Source organism: Geotrypetes seraphini, chromosome 8, assembly GCF_902459505.1.
Source record: "Geotrypetes seraphini chromosome 8, aGeoSer1.1, whole genome shotgun sequence".
Classification (NCBI taxonomy): Eukaryota; Metazoa; Chordata; class Amphibia; order Gymnophiona; family Dermophiidae; genus Geotrypetes; species Geotrypetes seraphini.
In genome coordinates, this window is record NC_047091.1 from 160,996,791 (window position 1) to 161,015,241 (window position 18,451).

At 41.7% G+C, this 18,451-nt stretch overlaps 1 protein-coding gene across 1 annotated transcript in view; it reads right to left on the reverse strand.

Annotated features, from left to right (window-relative positions):
* Positions 1-7,588: 7,588 nt before the first annotated feature.
* BRAP (BRCA1 associated protein) overlaps positions 7,589-18,451 on the reverse strand; it is an 88,414-nt gene continuing 77,551 nt past the window's right edge. Inside the window, exon 12 of the mRNA XM_033954036.1 lies at positions 7,589-8,704. Coding sequence (XP_033809927.1) covers positions 8,347-8,704 — 358 coding nt within the window. The 3' untranslated portion in view covers positions 7,589-8,346. The remainder of the gene's footprint in view (positions 8,705-18,451) is intronic.

The window sequence follows — 18,451 nt, forward strand, 5'->3', positions numbered from 1 at the left end:
TTCCAGTGCAGGTGGTCGAGGCACGCAGCATCCCAGACTTCAAGAACAAATGGGATACCCATGTGGGATCCCTACGGGGTCATGCCAAGGGATAGGGTCACTAGGACTTGAATGAGCGGGTCAGTAGAGTGGCAGTATAATTACAATTATACTTAAGGGGTCAGAAGACTTAAGAGGGTGGGTAAATAGTGTGGGCAGACTTGATGGGCTATATGGCCCTTATCTGCCGTCATCTTTCTATGTTTCTATATGATTGAGATGTTTAAATACCTACGTAATGTAAATGCGCATGAGTCGAGTCTCTTACAATTGAAAGGAAGCTCTGGAATGAGAGGGCATAGGATGAAGTTAAGAGGTGAAAGGCTCCAAAGTAATATAAGGAAATATTTTTTTACAGAAAGGGTGGTAGATGCATGGAATTGTCTCCTAGAAGAGGTGGTGGTGGCTGAATTCAAAAGGGCCTGGGATAGGCACGTGGGATCTCTCAGAGAGAGAGAGAAAGAGATAATGGTTACTGCGGATGGGCAGACTAGATGGGCCATTTGGCCTTTATCTGCCATCATGTTTCTATAACCATAAAATTCTATGACATCACAATGCAGGTGTAAAGAGCCTTAGCCAATAGGGAGAGGGGGAGATAGTGGATGCTGTGGATGGGCAGACTGGATGGGCCATTTGGCCTTTATCTGCCATCATGTTTCTATACAGCTGATAACATGATATAGATTATTCTTCCCCAATATATTTATTATTTAAGTCCCATTAGCTAGAGAGACTGGGCAGGGATGCTAACTTTCCTTATTCTTAACACCAATACTCAAATCCTGGTCATAGTCTTAAGAAATGTGCAAATTACAAAGGAGTGAGTTTAAATTGTAAACTGTAATTTGTAAATTATGTGCTTTTTTTCTGGCTAATCTAAAGGAAGCCTGGAAAAAATTATAAATTGTAGTAAGGCTATTAGAAGTTTGTGTTTGAGTGAAACTACTACATTTTCTACTACCATTACTACTATATCTACAGTACCGGGCTGTATAGTGAATATAAATACTAATTTTTATTTGACCCTCACAAACCCCCCTGAAACCCATCCTTGGACCCCCCCCCCCCAGTTAAGCACCTCTGCTCTAGAGACAGCGCCAGGCTGCCCAGCTCCAAGTACTCTAGCACAGGGAAAGCATACAGATTAAAATAGTATGAGTCGGAGAGAGTTGCATGAGGAAGCAACGGAGGACTGGTGCGAAAGAATGCAGGAGCCTCTTTGTGTAGTTGTTAGATTAGAACCTTTCCAACTTCTCTCTCCTTTTGCTATATGTTTCTCTACTTCCATGATGCCAATCTTAATGCTTCTCTCAATATATAATTTTATTTTATGTTGTAATGACAACCTTATAACATTACAAGTTGATTACTTGACTGATTGATATAATTAAAGTCAAAGTAACACTATTAAAGCATTGACTAAATGAATTTCCTCTTCTTTCCCCCTTTCCATGCTAGCATAGCCTTTTTTTTTTTTTTGCTGTTAAGCTTCTTGATTTATTTTACTGAACAGGCCTAAATCACGATACACTGACACATATTTGGCTCGGTGACAGCTAATGCCAACTGAAATAGCTACAAAGAAGAAAGAATTCTTTATACCACATAAAATGCATTTTCAGTTTAAAGCCAAAGACACGCATAAAAAAAACAGTCTGTACTCTAATTTTTTTGTCGCTGTTTCTAAAGCACAGAATTAGGAAAACAAAGGAGATTGCAGAGAGACAGACAGAGCTGGAGATTTTAAGAACTGTAGCTACTGGGATGCAGAATTTAAGTACAAAGAGACTTGGTGGAAAAATTTGATACCAATTCCCATTACTTCTTGCTGGGGGGAAAAAAAGTCCAGTTTGGAAAATATTTTGTATTAATTTCCTTCATGTTTGGCTGTAGAGCTTTTTATATCTACTCCCACACTACACCGAAGGACAAGTCTGCCCAAACTCTTGTAAGCCCATATGGTTCACTTCAGTGCTAAATCTTCTTGTTTTCTGAATGTTGCAGTGACAGCCACTTGCTTTTGCTGTCTGACAGAAAACGTGCTGGATCCAGACTCAACATGGCCCTTTTGGAAAGCAAGCTGCTATATAGCATTAGAATCCCCTCCCTCATATTTTTCTTTGACTTTATAAACCGATTTTTGGCATATCAAATACACTGATCTTGAACTTACTGTGAGATTACCCATAGGTCTACAGGTCAAGGCCCATAGCAGCACTGGTTTGGAAAATCCTAAACTACTATGCAGGTAAGGCTTACCTAATAAAACTACATGGAAGCAGAGGCATAGCCAGGCAGCCAATTTTGGGTGGGCAGGCGTGGAATTTGTCCCACTCACCCCCAGCTCTGCTCCTTCCTGCCCTCCCCAAATATTAAATGTCTGAGCTGCTGGGAAACCCCAAACTCTGCACACTGAAAATGTCCTCCTTGGGCAGCCAGCACTCTTCCAAATACATTACATTACATTAGAGATTTCTATTCCGCCAATGCCTTGCGGTTCAAGGCGGATTACATCAAAGTTAACAAGAATTACATTAAAAGTTTGCAGGAACAGCATGAGCGATGTCATAATATTTACTTAAGAAGTACCAAAGAGTTGTCGAGATCTTAAGGTGATAAATGTTGGATAAAGAATTACCAAAGAGAAGTCGAGATCTTAAGGAGATAAGTATTGGGCAAATTAGAAGCATTTTAGACTATGTTGGGTAGATAGAAGAACATTAGAGAGTATTAAGGGTATAGAGAGGGTTGGGTAGGGACTGGTCGTGCTAGATGGATTTTATGTAAAAACTGGATTTCTCCAGTGGAAGAGGCTTGTATATATGAATGAAACTTGAACTTTTGAGACACCACCACTTTTTGAGAGCTTTGCTGAGTGCTCCATTTGGTTCTCTGACACAGGATCGGAACCTTTGATCAAGCTAAATGTTTGCTTGTGACAATTCAAAGCATAAGAACAACAAGAGCCAGCGCTGCTGATCCTGCTTTAGGGGGTGAGGGGGGAGGGTCAGTTGCCGAATTGGGAGGCCAATTTTTTTGTTTTTGAATCGATTCGAACCGATTCACCCGAAATGAATCGGTGAATCGATTTGAATCGTGAATCAGGCAGCACTAGTCCTGATCTCTTAAATCTGATTGTTTCCAAGTTGATGTCTCGGGTAGGGGGGGGCAGATCTCAGATTAAGATATTTCATGCTGGTAGTATACTAATATCTTAGGCCTGATTCTACAGTAGAAACAGCGCTGACTTGTAGGCACCTAACGTAATTTTTTTTAATTGGTTGTCACTGAAAATAAAAAATGGCATTAAAAGTCAAATAAAGAAATTAATTTGCTGGTAGGCACGATGTAGGCATCCACTGGCACCTACAAGAAAAGTAGGCATGGTTGGGGCATAGTTTGGGTGTGGACTAAGTTATATGCTTGTATGTTAGGCTACAAAACCCCTGGCCTAATATACCAGTGTCTTAACTTGATTTAGGCACCACTAGGCACAATTCTACAAATAGTGCCTAACTTTGAATGATCTGCAGTAGCTGCCATTTTCCTAGGTGCCTTCCGCTTTAGGCATGTTTATAGAATTAGGCCCTTTCTGTCAATAAACTCTACACAACCTAGGCATCGTACCACCTTTACAGCAGCAAGTCATGGAGGGGTTCTGGGAAAGAACTCAGGCCTAGATTCTCAAATAAACGCATTAAAAAATGACAGACATCTCTCCCGCTGCTGGGGGGGGGGATTTGCTCGCAGCGAGAGAGAGTGGGCATCTCTCCCCCTGTTGGGGGGAGTGTGTGGCAGCAGGAGAGAATGAGCATCTCTACTGCTGTGGGGGGTAGGGGGGTTGGAAGCTGGAAGAGAGTGGGCATCTTCTCCGCTGCCAGGTGTTTCAACAGTGCTGTAACTGTACCAGCACCCCTGGACCAGTTGCTGCTCTTAGAAAATGGCTCAGCGATTTTTAAAGAATTCACTGGAGTGCTCATTTTAATGTTGAAGAGCCCATTTGCACGGCAGGGTCGGAGACTGCTAGAAACCTTGCTAAAGCTGTTTTGATAATCCACTGCTAAAATGCGTGTAGGCTAAACTGTCAGAAACCAGTTTAGCAACCGCGTTAAAGTTTTGAGAATCTGGGCCTCAGAACTAGCACAACTGGAAACATCACATCATCCGTATTCAAAGACAAAGGGAATCCTTTGCCAATAGGGCCTGTAATGCACACACAGTAGTAGGTTCACAGTCCTTTGCACTTCAGGCATTCATTTTGTGAAAGCAAGGTGAGAATACACAGTCATGTGTAAAGTTGTAAGAATCTGTGACATCAATATTTAATAGGAGGAAATATACATCCAATTGAGCTAACGAGTTGAATAACTGATCCATTTTAAATTTAAAGAAAATGTTATGTGAATGTTTAAGCCTGAAGTACAATGAACAATGGAAAATAAGAGATGGCGTGCCAATGAGCGATTATATACATGAATCATCAATGTTTTTCACTTACAGCTGGGTTCAGCCACCAGTCAGTGATTTATTCAAAACAAGACTTGTGCAACTCTGAATCGTCATTTTTTAATTTTATTTCTAAAGCAGAGTATGAGAAACAGAAGAGATCAGTGTTAAATGGTAGCATAGAGTTAATGTATTAAGATATACTCAATACAATTTTACATCTATCTATAAATAGTGTGCTAACACTCTACTGTATTGTATGCTTACTTATCAGAGAATGGGTAGAGCTGTTTACCTTTGACAGCATAGGTAGTGTTGCCAATCCAAGAGGGCACTGCTTGATGGAAGGAGCCTACAAGTTTTCTAAATTGGTCTACAGGTAGAGGAAATGGAAAGATTTTGAAAAAATTATCAAGGAAATATACTGCCAAGAAAAGCTATTTGATAAGCCAGTATTAAGGTGTATAGTTATCAATGTGGGCTATTGTTACTGATGTTAGTTTAGCATAGGTACCATTTCATGTAATGAGACCTAGTAAAGTAACATATCCCTACTCTATGCCAGTTGGGGGGCATGCCTCCCCCCCCCATATTGGGCAGCAGAATCATTGTATCATGTCAAGAAACAAGATGGGGGGGGGGAGCCTCATTGTATGGTCGTCAGGAGTCAGTTTGACTCAAAGGCACAGCTAGATCTATATTCTTAAGAACTAGTTCCAGCTGCAGCATTCTTAATTTGTAAAAAAGCATGTTTATAAAAGGTCAACATCTTTCTTGTGGACCCAAGTATCACATTGGATTTACTCCTGACTGAATAACTAATTTCTAGGCTGCCCTGTACTACCTTCCAGCTCTCTGAGTCTAGAGAAATTACTGACGACTTGAATAGCTCTTGCCATAATATATATATTTAACTATAAGACTTTCGTTTTTCATCTCTATTGAAGAGAAGATAACATGTGCAGGTATGATTTAAATTTATATGGTTAGCAGAACACCAACATTATATTTCAAACTTTAAGGAAAATATTTTCCCCTGGGCTACATTTGCTATCGATATACAAAGAAAGAGGTCTTTCTACTAAGGTGTGCTAAACAATTAGTGTAGATTAAGTGCTATGCAGCCCATATGCATACAATGTAGCATTTAACCATGATAATTGTTAGTGTATGTTAACTCTGTTAGCACAAAATAAGAGAAAAACAAGAAGCTTTTTTTTTCAGACAAGGACTCCAATTATATCATAAGCTAGAGAGAGAGAGAAACAGGAGTGGTTGGTTATTGCTATAACCACAAATGGACACTGCAGCTCTGTGGCTAAAGCTTCATAACAGTTGGATGAATTTACCTGTATTCATAAAGAGCACAAGGAATGGAAAGAATGAGAAAGTGAAAACAATTTCGCCTTTAACTGCAGGAAAGGTGTTCCAAGACCCAATTACTACTTGGATACTCAAGATAGTCTTGCTGCTCCATGCTCACGAAATCTGAAAATCTTGACCCATTTCACATCCAATGACCATCATTACAGTTTAGCTCTGAATCTAACCCTATCAGCTCCCTGACCCTGAGACCAACTGCCAACCCTTTCCTTCAGATTACACTCTGCTTCTATCTACATATTAATAAATATGAACAATTTTTTAAAAAACACCTAGATTTTCTTTTATATTAATTTTCTTTTATATTGATAAGAAAACTGTTAATGAACTCACAATAAATACAATTATTTTCCTTGGGATTTATTATTGATAAGAGACAAAATAAAGATGTTTAATAGGGTCCTAAAATATCTTTGAAAAAATATATAAAAGGCTTAGTGAACATTTTCAAACAGAAAATATATCACATATAAAATAAGGAATTACAGAAACCTACACTATATCTGATATAGGCAGGTCTTTAAGATGACACTTTTCAAATAGCTTGTCGACGAGCTGCAAAGTCCAAGGTGACGTTTCACCTGTGGATTTTGTTCTAAGTTTGCTTTGAAAATGGCCTACGGAAACCCATGAGTAGAAAGTATGCATGAATTCTGCATTTGCAAAGTATGTGGGCAGATTTTTGCTGGAAAACAAGCAAAGATTTTAAAGTTCAGTGTAGGTGCACAGTTTTCCACTGACCAAAACATATCCCCAGGAAGGCTTTCCCTCATTTCAACTAAAGGTATATACACAGGGGTCGATTCTATAAACAGCACTAGCTCCTGGGCGCCATTGAGCGTGGATGTCAATCATCCACCAGACACAGTTTATAGAATTGCACCTAGCAGTGCCTAAGTGTTCTTAAGTGCTGGTAAGCATTAAAACCTTAGGTGCACTGCCATTTAGGCTAGGGTTTTCTTGGCTTACCATTTATACTTGAATATAAACAGAGATTTTTGAGCCACAAATATGGCCCAAAATATGGGGTCTTGGCTTATATTCAGGTCAGCGCCCACCCATCCTCCTCCCAGACCTGTTGCCGGCCTCCATCGAGCTTGTCGTAAGACCTCGTGGTCCAGCAGTGGGCTGGGAGAGGAGGAATCCCCCCTTGCCTCATGTCTGGCCAACTATGACAACTTTTACCTCCCTACTGCCTCCCCTGCATACCTTTCAAATCCCTGGTGGTCCAGCAATGAACTGGACCAGAAGTGATCTTCCTGCACCCCTGCCCTGTGAAGAGCCACTAGCTGATTGGTTGCTGCAATTTTTTGCGGGACTCGCAGCAACCAATCAGATAGTGGGTAGCACGGGGCAGGAGCATATGAAGATCACTCCTGCTCACTGCTGAACCACTAGGGATTTGAAAGGTACGCGGGGGAGGTGAGAGGGAGGTAAAAGTTGTCACAGTCAGCCAGGACAGGAGGCGGTAGGGCTCCCTCCTGTCCCAGTCCACAGCTGGGCCACCAGGTCTTACGGTAGGCCTGGTGGTAGTCTGCAAGGCATCAGGAGAAAGGGAAGGAGAAGAGACAGGGTACAGGGCAGGGAGGGAAGAGGGACAAGGTGCAGAGCCTGGCAGGGCAGGGGGACTGGGTGCAAAGCTGGGCAGGGCACTTGAATATTAACACCCCTCCCTCCCCCGGTTTATATTTGAGTCAACCTTTATTCCTTTTTTTGGGGGGGGGGGGGGCAAAAGGTTACCTTGGTTTATAATCAGGTTGACTTATATTCAAGTATATATGGTAAATGAGTGTGCCTAAGTGAAATCATGCCCAAAGTTCACCCTGATTCCATCCCTAATCATTCCTACTTTCCAGCAGACACCTCGGTCTAGACCTCTTTCAGCTAATTATTTTTGGGTTTTTTAATGCTTTCAATTTCAGCACTAATTAAGCCAATTAAAAAAATTAAGTTAGGTGCCGTTTACAGAATCTGGGCTAGAGAGCCAATGCATATTTACGACACATGGAGATGAACAATTTTCAAAAATAGCAGTTGACCCTAGCAACTTGCTATTTACCTGAATAGATTCCTCAAAATTGTCCCTTAAATGTTTTATAAGATGCTGCTGTTTCCTCCAGAAGAAACAACACTAGATCTCGAATGAGACGTTCAGCAATATGTAACTGAGGCAGATACATAGGGAGCACACACACTACCATTGGCAAAGAGTGATTAAATGATGTCAGAGGTTAGCCGCTAGCCATACTAAAGTAATACATTTTCAAACTTCTTATTACTTATTTGTCTCAGCAACTTCAAGGCTGTTAAATAATTTAACACAAGCATAAAACGCTGAGGAAAAAACCCCAAAAAATCCTTCCAGCTGAACTTGACTTGTTTTAATTAAAGCAATATAACTTAACATATAGCTTGAGTCTTGACATATGGTGCTCAATGTCTAACAGATCAGAGAACAATGAGCAGCCAGGTAACTTATTTACCCCTTTTTCCACGACTCTTTCTGGAGGATACTTTTCCTGGCCCCCCTGCTGAAGCTGAACTAGCAGAAGATGCAATATTAATATGTCCTTCCTGTATTTCCTGCCGTGTGTCAGCGGGCATCTGATTTATTTTCTGCTGGGTCTCCAAGTAGAACATGACATCTCTGAGTTGTTCTTGCATTTCTGTGATTTGGTTATCTTTCTGTTCACAGATTTCCAGCCTCAGTTTCTCCTCTTCCTTAATTGTGTTTTGGAGAACAGCTTGGTTTGCTCGCAAGCACTTGTTCATTTCTTGTTCCTCAGTTAGCTCAGTGGAAAGCTTTGTCACTTTTGTATTCAACTGGTTACACCTTAGGTAAAGAAGATGATGATAATTAGGAATAATAATCTGACCAGTAAACGTTTCTTAATATTCAGCTGTATATCCATCCAGGCATTTATTTGTATTGTTTTTGCTCATAGAGCCTTTTATAAAATATACTGTAAACTATAAACACTCCAACTTGGATGTCCCTTTTCTGACCTAGAAAACCTATACAAAATGATGCTTTAAAATTTCTTATGCAATAATATGGCCACTCTAGTGTTTCTGGTATAGGAGGAGACATAAATGCATTTACCCTCATCTTTCTTAAGTCTGGCATGGTCCGAGAGGTAAAAGCTTCCAATATCTTAATGCATTTCATTGAAGAATTCAGGCCAGTTAAAATTCCAAGAAAAACTAGTTTGCTTTATTCATCCAGATATAATTCATAGGCAGTAAACCAGAGTGAGCCACTGGGGCCAGGTCCTATTGCTATTTTGCCCACCACTGCATCAGCAATTAGAAAACTTGGAGGCAGGGCCAGATCAATTCTTCCCTCCTCACCCCACCCCACCCAGGAGTGAGGTTCAATACTGTCATGTTATATTTAAAAATAAGTCAACCGAGCAACCATAGATGTTAGGCCTGGGCTGTGAGCGTCTGATGTGAGATTAGTTATTCTCCTGACGCAGCTTTTAGTGTGAAACAAGGCCGCGCATGAGCTCTTGTTGAGAGCGAGAGTAGATTTTGAAAGTGGCACTAGTTTCAATAATGTAGCATGTTCGATTCACTTATACAATCGTCGTGGATATAAGGTGAAGAACCGGCGAGCCTTTCAGGACTGAGAAAGTGTCAACAATTGGAAGATAAGTGTATCTGAAATTTTTTTGCTACAACCTGAATTTTTTGCTATAATTCTCACAAAATTTGAACTCTATCCATTCCAGACAGTTTACTTCTGAGCTGTATATATGCCCGGGTTTGAGCCTAAGGGTTTTTCTCCCTTATCTGTTGGGAATTTTTTGCCTTGGGCTAATTCCCCGGAGCTGGCCAAGGATTGAAATATATACCCCTTATAGGAGTTTTATTAGCACCTAGGGACATTGATTTGTCCCTTCGGGATTTTGAGGCCAATTAACATCTATGGTTGCTCAGTTAACTGCCTGACACCGATAGAGAAGAAGTCTTCACTGATAACTTTTAGTGTATGACTTGCATCTTTTCCCATTATTTCTTGACTATAGGCAAAAATAACCCATTTGGAGATACTGCCCCCAAAGGAAGCTCGCTGTGACACAATGGAAGTACTATGGTGAAAACTAGCAATGAATCTGAGGAATTGAGATCATACTACACATGCCTTCATTTAGGAATAAGGTTTATTACAGTCATTGTATGTGCAAAAATAACCCATTTGGAGAGACTGCCTTCAAAAAGGTGTTATGATGCTCCAAATTTGGAAACGCTCCAATATCTAGATTACTTTTCTTCTAAATCCAGATGTTTAATGTTCAAATGTATTTGATATACTGCAAATTGTAAAATCTATCTAAATGGTTTATATATTATAAGATAAAGAGAGGAAGGGAGGAAGCTGGGGTGATGAAGACAGAACTAAAAACAAAAAGGAGCCAAATAGAGGTGAAAATGATAGTTTTAACAGAGAGACAACCAGACAAGGGAAATTCAGAAGGGGAGAACAGATGATGGCACCCCAGCCTAAACCCCTCTCATTCTCATAATGAAACCATGGGGGTATATTGAAATTTTTTGTCCTTGAATAGAATCAAAGATCCTACACATCACCATTAAATAGTTTGCTTAGGTATTTACAGTACTACAAAATCCACCCCATACCATTTACTAAACCAAAGATACCTAACTATTCCAAGTACGAGTATCAACCAATATTTAAGCAACAGAGATTCACTTGCTAAACCTGTAATGCTATTATTAGCATACACCTTCCACAAATTCCTCTGAAAAAAAATGCCATAGTTTTAGACAGCAAGAGTCTGTCTAAATATCATATTTCTGGTTAGGCAAATAAAACAGTCAAGTCTGTAATATTTATTTTAGCTGGCTTTGACAGGCTACTATGGCAGGAATGTACATTGAGGCAAAACACTGCTTGTGTTCAATGGCTTGATTTATATACTGTACATGAACCTTTCCTACAAGCTTGAAGTAAAGCCAGTTCTTGCCAAGACTGACAATGTATGGAATAAATCAATTCTCCAAATAAATCTTCTCTTATGTTCCAGTTCAATCCAGCTTCATATTTCAGTTAAGTGTGGATTTTAAAGAGATGTTTAGTCATTGGAATTATTTACCTACTGATTACATCAAAGGCTTGAGCAATTCTTGTCAAATTAGTTTGCACAACCAGCTCTTAAACATAATTTGGCCATTGCAAATCATTAGAATAATTTCTTCATAACATTGTTGAAAGATTTACATCTCTCCAGTTTCAGCTCAGAAAGCCTCATGCTCTAAAGTGTGAAGTGACCTCATAAAAGTGACCTTTTTGAGAAAAATAGCAGTAAATGCAAGAAATTTAGCATTTGCCTGGCAGCAGCACAATATAAATGGATCTCATGGCCTGTCTCAGTCCCCAAGGGGGCCTCTGATCCTTGGTAGTCTAATGGTGTCCATATACCCACATTTCTCCCCAAACCTGATGTGGGATATAAATGATTAAAAAAGGCTCCTCCCAACAAAACCATGGTGAACCAGAGTCCGTTTCCCGCCCCCCCCCCCCACCCTCCCAGCACAGACATGGAAATAAAATGCTTAAAGGATACCCACCCCCTAAATCCTATTTTAAAAAACTGATGGCTTCCAACTCATCCAAGAAGTCCAGAAGACAATGGCATCAGGAGAGAGCCCTATTTCTATTGTTCCTTAGGCCTCTTAGGCAAGATGGAGTCCTGGGTGATGCGCATGGGCAGTTCTAATTTTCTTTTAGGATTTAAGGAGTAGGCTAGTATAGCACTGTTACTTATCTGTAACAGATGTTATCTGAGGACAGCAGGCAGATATTCTCACTCATAAGTGACATCATCCGAGTCTGACACAGACAGTATTAAAATGTACTGTCACTTTAAAAAAATTTTCAGACAGCCCATACTGTGAGTGCACCGGTGTTTTCCTGCCCGACAGCTTGAGGGGCATAATTTCAGTAAAAAAGTTAGGAAGCCAACTAGGGGAGGTGGGAGGGTTGTGAGAATATCTGGTCTAGATGAAACTCAATTCTGCTAAAACAAAACTTCTGTGGTTAGGTCCACACTTAGATTGTCTCCCTCCCGCTGTAATTTTGGATTCGGTTGAGTCTTTGAAAACTGAGTTTTCTTCTTTAATACTAGGTGTCTTTATTGATTCCTCACTCACATTTAAGAATCAGATCAATGCTCTTGTAAAAAAATGTTTTTCAGCCTCCATATTTTAGGAAATTAAAAACATGTTTTCATCAACATTTTTCTGTTTTGGTTCAATCTGTCATTTTGTCTCGCCTGGACTATTGCAATGCAATGTACTTGGGTTTATCTAAGGTCAGCTTTCAAAGACTCCAGCTGATACAAAATATTGCTGCCAGACTTATCTTTGGTAAGAGTAAATTCGACCATGTGTCTCCATTACTCAACCCATTCAGGATCTAGAATTCATTGGAACACTTCTGGACACAACTCATGCTTGTGCTTTTCTACCTCAGCAGCGGCTCATCACTTTACTACAGATTTGCTAGAAAGTCTCCAGTCTCCAATGTGTCACTGTACGACAAATGATGCATCTTCTAGGTCATATGGCATCTATAGTTCACTTGACTCCATTTGCACATCTACATCTCAGAGAACCTCAATGGACTCTCTCGACCCAATGGTCTTAGCTCTCCGGAACACTTTCCCAAAAGATTCAAGTAACCTCAATGCCTTTGTCAATCTAGCAGGAAAACAGAGGATTAGAATTGGACGGAGTCCTCCTGTTTTTTAGGTATGAAAATTTATTTAGAGTAGAACCCTTGGCCCTTCTTCTGCAAGGGAACTTGCTCTATGGCACCGAGCTAAAGGGCTGAGAGCTCCTGTTGAAGGAGGGTTTTCTGTTAGTAGTTGAAAATTTACTTCCTTGGAGGATGATTTGGAGTTTTTTTCCTGGAATCAGAGGGCATAGCCCTGTCTCACTATTTGTAGAACCCAGTGATTGGTTGTTATAAGAGTCCATCACTTGTAAAAGTGAATAAGATGGCCTCCTTTAGGTAGAGTGTGAGGGAAAGGCTGGAAATATTTTGACTAGGTTCTCTAGTATGAAGTCAAAAAGATTGTTGGGACTTTGCCTGACTTTGGGATCAATATTTTTGAGTTCTCTGTTGTTATTATTATTATTGTGAGGGTGGAGTCTGGGGTGGAGCTTTGGTGGGGGTACTTGGTTGATATTTGTTAGATTTAGGGGGTACTTGGCTTGAAGAAGTTGAGAAACTGCTGTAGAGTACCAATACCTGACCATCCCGCAGATGACTCATTTATTTTGGAGGCAGTGTGGGCAGCGGGGTACATTTCTGCACATCTAGTGGGATTTCCGAAAGTGGTTCCCTACTGGGCTATGGTTTTTTATATTCTTTCAGAGATCTTCCATAAGCCAGTTTGTAAATCCATGGGTTGTGCTTTGCTGCGTATGCCCCATGGGGCACTGACACATTCGTGCCAGACCCTGGCTTTTCAAGTGTTTACAGCTGGCAGATTACTGTTGGCTGCGAAGTGGAAGCAGGTGCACCCGCCCACTAGGCAACACTTTTTGTGGAAATTAGATTTTATATTTCATATGTCTAAATTGACAGCATTAATGCATCACCGCCTTTCCCCCTTTATATCCTTAGGTGAAGTGGCTAACAAGCTCGTTTCTCCCCCTTTTTTTTAACTCTTTAGTTGAGCATTTTGTTTGCTGCACACGCGTTATCATTCTGGTTTTTGAGGCTGGTTTGTTGGGATGGGAGGGGTGTGTGGGGAGGTTGGGAGGGGGGCACTTTTGGGTTAGATAGTATTGCCTTATATGGAAGAGTACCAGTATGACTTTATGTTTTGAGATGGGAATTTGGCTTTCTAGTGTATTGTTGTATTGTTTTGTGCTGTATTTGCCGTTGTGAAAATTCAATAAAACTTGTTAAAATAAAAAAATCAAATCAAATCATTTTTTCTACCTTTATTGTCTGGTGATTTCATGAGTCTCTGGTTGCACTTCCTTCTGATTGTGCATCCAATATTTATTTATTTCTGCCTCCTGTACTCTTCCTCTCGTCCGGACTTTATTCCCTTCCCCAACCAACATCTTTCTCGGTCTCTCCATGAGTCTAACTTTTCTTCCTCTCTCCTCCACCCCTATTGACAACATGTCTCCCAAATCTCTCTTACGGTCCATCTGTCTTTCTCTTATTACCTCCTTTGCTGCAAACAGAGTGGGGGGGGGGAGAAAGGTGCATCTGTCCCACTCCCTCTACAGCCAACATTTCTCCCTCTCTCATTCCCTGGATCATGTACAGCATTTTTCACCACTATCCACTAGCCCCATGCCCATTTCTCCTTCTATCACCCCTCTCCAGCACCATGCCACATCTCTCCCTCCATCACTATGTCCAACATTCCTCTCCCTTGCATCACCCTCTGTTCCCCTCTCCACCACCATATCCAACTTGTCTCCCTCTCATCCTTCTCTTCCTCATGCATCTCTACCTCACTCCTCTCTCTCTATGCCCAATTTTCCTTTCTTCCATTCCCCATGTGCACCATCTCTTTCCCTCTCACTCATATATTCATGCCCAACAATTCTCCCTTTTTATTCCCTCCCTCCCTTGCATCCCAAGTTTATACCATTTCCCTTCCTTCTGTGTCCCGAGTTTGTGCCCCCCTCTCTGCCTGCCAAAGTGTGTCCCAAAATCGTGCCCCTCCCATGTCCCAACTCACTCCTCTTCCCCCCCTCCTTTCTCCTTTTGTCCCAGATCATAAGCCCTCTCTCCCTTACTTGCTCGTTTCAGGGACAAACTCACTTCCTACAGGGCTGTCCAGCTGGACTGCTCCTTCCTGCCTTCAGCGGCACTTGTTGCAGCGACATGGGCAACGGCTCTTACATGTTGCATGTGACTGACCTACAAGCCTTCCCTCTTGACGTCAGCTCTGACATCAGAGAGGCAGCTTCTGGGTCAGCCACATGCAGAGTACAAGAGCCACATGTCCCTGTAACAAGTACCGCTGAAGGCAGGAAGGAGCAGCCCACCTGGAAGGAGGTAACTGGGATCCCCTGTTGACCCGGGATGGCTTCCCTCCGATGTCAGCTCTGACATCAGAGGGAAGCCTTCTGGGTCAGATTCAGGGAGGGGTCATGGAATCACCGGCACTGGCAGCTTCGGCACACGCAGGCAGGAAGGAGGGCATGGTATCCCCACTGGCGGCGGCTTTAGGAGGAAGGGGGTCAGGAGACCCATGCAATGCCACATACCCCTAAGGGTATGCATACCGTGTGTTGAGAAACTTTGCTCTAGAGAGCATAGATGGTAGAGTGTATCTTCTCTTGCTGTAATAAGAGGAGCGTCTAGGTGTTTAAAACCTCTTACATGTTTGAGGTTTGGAAGATTTTGAGGAAGATAAGGTGACCAAACGTCTTTATGCCTCTTACTTTTCTGGGTTGCTTCCTCTGTTTTATCCCCAAACAAATCCTCTCCCAGACATAGTAACATAGTAGATGACGACAGATAAAGACCCGAATGGTCCATCCAGTCTGCCCAACCTGCTTCAATTTAAATTTTTAAATTTTTTCTTCTTAGCTATTTCTGGGCAAGAATCCAAAGCTTTACCCTGTACTGTGCTTGGGTTCCAACTGCCAAAATCTCTGTTAAGACTTACTCCAGCCCATCTACACCCTCCCAACCACTGAAGCTCTCCCCAGCCCATCCTCCACCAAACGGCCATATACAGACACAGACCATGCAAGTCTGCCCATGCAAGTCGGCCTTAGTTCAATATTTAATCTTATTTTCTGATTCTAGATCCTTTGTGTTCATCCCACGCTTCTTTGAACTCAGTCACAGTTTTACTTTCCACCACCTCTCTCCATTCCAGGTATCCACTACCCTCTCCGTAAAGTAGAATTTCCTAACATTGCCCCTGAATCTACCACCGCTCAACCTCAAATTATGTCCTCTGGTTTTACCATTTTCCTTTCTCTGGAAAAGATTTTGTTCTACGTTAATACCCTTTAAGTATTTGAACGTTTGAATCATATCTCCCCTGTCTCTCCTTTCCTCTAGGGTATACATATTCAGGGCTTCCAGTCTCTCCTCATATGTCTTCTGGCGCAAGCCTCCTATCATTTTCGTCGCCCTCCTCTGGACCACCTCAAGTCTTCGTACGTCTTTCGCCAGATACGGTCTCCAAAACTGAACACAATACTCCAAGTGGGGCCTCACCAATGACCTGTACAGGGGCATCAACACCTTCTTCCTTCTACTGACTACGCCTCTCTTTATACAGCCCAGCATCCTTCTGGCAGCAGCCACTGCCTTGTCACACTGTTTTTTTGCCTTTAGATCTTCGGACACTGTAACCCCAAGGTCCCTCTCCCCGTCCGTGCATATCAGCTTCTCTCCTCCCAGCATATACGATTCCTTCCTATTATTAATCCCCAAATGCATTACTCTGCATTTCTTTGCATTGAATTTTAGTTGCCAGGCATTAGACCATTCCTCTAACTTTTGCAGATCCTTTTTCATATTTTCCACTCTCTCTTTGGTGTCTACTCTGTTACAAATCTTGGTATCATCTGCAAAAAGGCACACTTTTCCTTCTAACCCTTCAGCAATGTCACTCACAAACATATTGAACAGGATTGGCCCCAGCACCGAACCCTGAGGGACTCCACTACTCACCTTTCCTTCCTTCGAGCGACTTCCATTAACCACCACCCTCTGGCGTCTGTCCGACAGCCAGTTTCTGACCCAGTTCACCACTTTGGGTCCTAACTTCAGCCCTTCAAGTTTGTTCAACAGCCTCCTATGAGGAACTGTATCAAAGGCTTTGCTGAAATCCAAGTAAATTACATCTAGCATATGTCCTCGATCCAGCTCTCTGGTCACCCAATCAAAAAATTCAATCAGGTTCGTTTGGCACGATTTACCTTTTGTAAAGCCATGTTGCCTCGGATCCTGTAACCCATTAGATTCAAGAAAGTACGCTATCCTTTCTTTCAGCAAAACTTCCATTATTTTTCCAACAACTGAAGTGAGGCTCACCGGCCTGTAGTTTCCTGCTTCATCCCTGTGACCACTTTTATGAATAGGGACCACATCTGCTCTCCTTCAATCCCCAGGAATCACTCCCGTCTCCAGAGATTTGTTGAATAAGTCTTTAATAGGACTCACCAGAACCTCTCTGAGCTCCCTTAGTATCCTGGGATGGATCCCGTCTGGTCCCATCGCTTTGTCCACCTTCAGTTTTTCAAGTTGCTCATAAACAACCTCCTCCGTGAACGGCGCAGAATATTGGCCAAATGTTCTTGTACATTTGCATTCAGGACTGAGACTTGAAGCCATGCTTGTTCCCTCATGGCTATAGATACTGTTGATGTTCTTGATGTCAACACAAACAAGAGGAAAATCCAACAGGAACTGCAGCAAAACCAAGCGAAAACCAAAAACAACTGCAGACTATGTACAAGATGCATGCACTGTTTATTTCAAACTCTAATGGTATATACAACCTTATTACCAACCGAGGGACCCGATAACGGTCCGTGTTTCGGACAACAAACCTTCCTCAGGGGTCCGTGGTAGATAAGGTTTTGCAACAGCATTAAAGGAAAAAACAAGTGCCCAAACGAGTGTAGTGCTGGATCGTAAAAAGCATTGCAATCTCAATGGAAAAAAAATGCATCAAAGACTGAGCATGCCATAAATTTACACATTTCAAGGAAATCTTTGATGATGTATTGAAATTACTCCAAGTGTTCTATATATATGTATTGTTCATAATGAGAGGGTTTCTGAACCAGAGACTTACCCCATCTTTTACGAAACTGCGATAGTAGTTTCTAGCATGGGGAGCCACACTGAATGGCCCGCACTGTTCCTGATGCTCATAGGAACTCAATAAGCGTTGGGAGCAGCGCAAGCCATTCAGCGCGGCTCCCCGCACTAGAAACTGCTATCACAGTTTCGTAAAAGGACACGTTATGTAAAAGTTATAGCTGAGAATTCTACTACACAGCATAAAACTTTGGAAAATTCTGTGACCAAATTTGTCCAGAGTTCTACCCTTTTGTCCAGGTGGATTACTTGTGTAGGTTCTGGAACTATTAACTTTCTTTAGCGCAGATTCTACCAGTGGTGACTGATGTTGCAGTTAAGGACTTCACCCTCTATATGTAGTACTGCTGGGATTAGACTTGGTGTTTCCCAGTTCTTAAACATTGCTTCTTTCATTACAATTATGAATGGCCAAATGACTGTTTAAAACTGCCCTATGTTTGTAATCCAAGGCACCATCAAACAAAATAGCTCCAAAAGGAGCTCACATACTATATTTATAAAGCAATAACAGTCCTCAGGTAGATTTATCACTTCAGAATAGCCATTGGATAAGAGCAAAACCAGAGGATAGGAAAAGCCTCAGATTTACAGCAGGAGACGTATAGAGGGAAAAAATCCCCCAGGCTCCCTTTTCTCAATCAGAGTTGATTTGCTGTGGCTAAAGGATTTTCAACTTACGCAGGGATTGATTTTTGAACAGTTGCAATTTCCCTGACACAGTGGCAA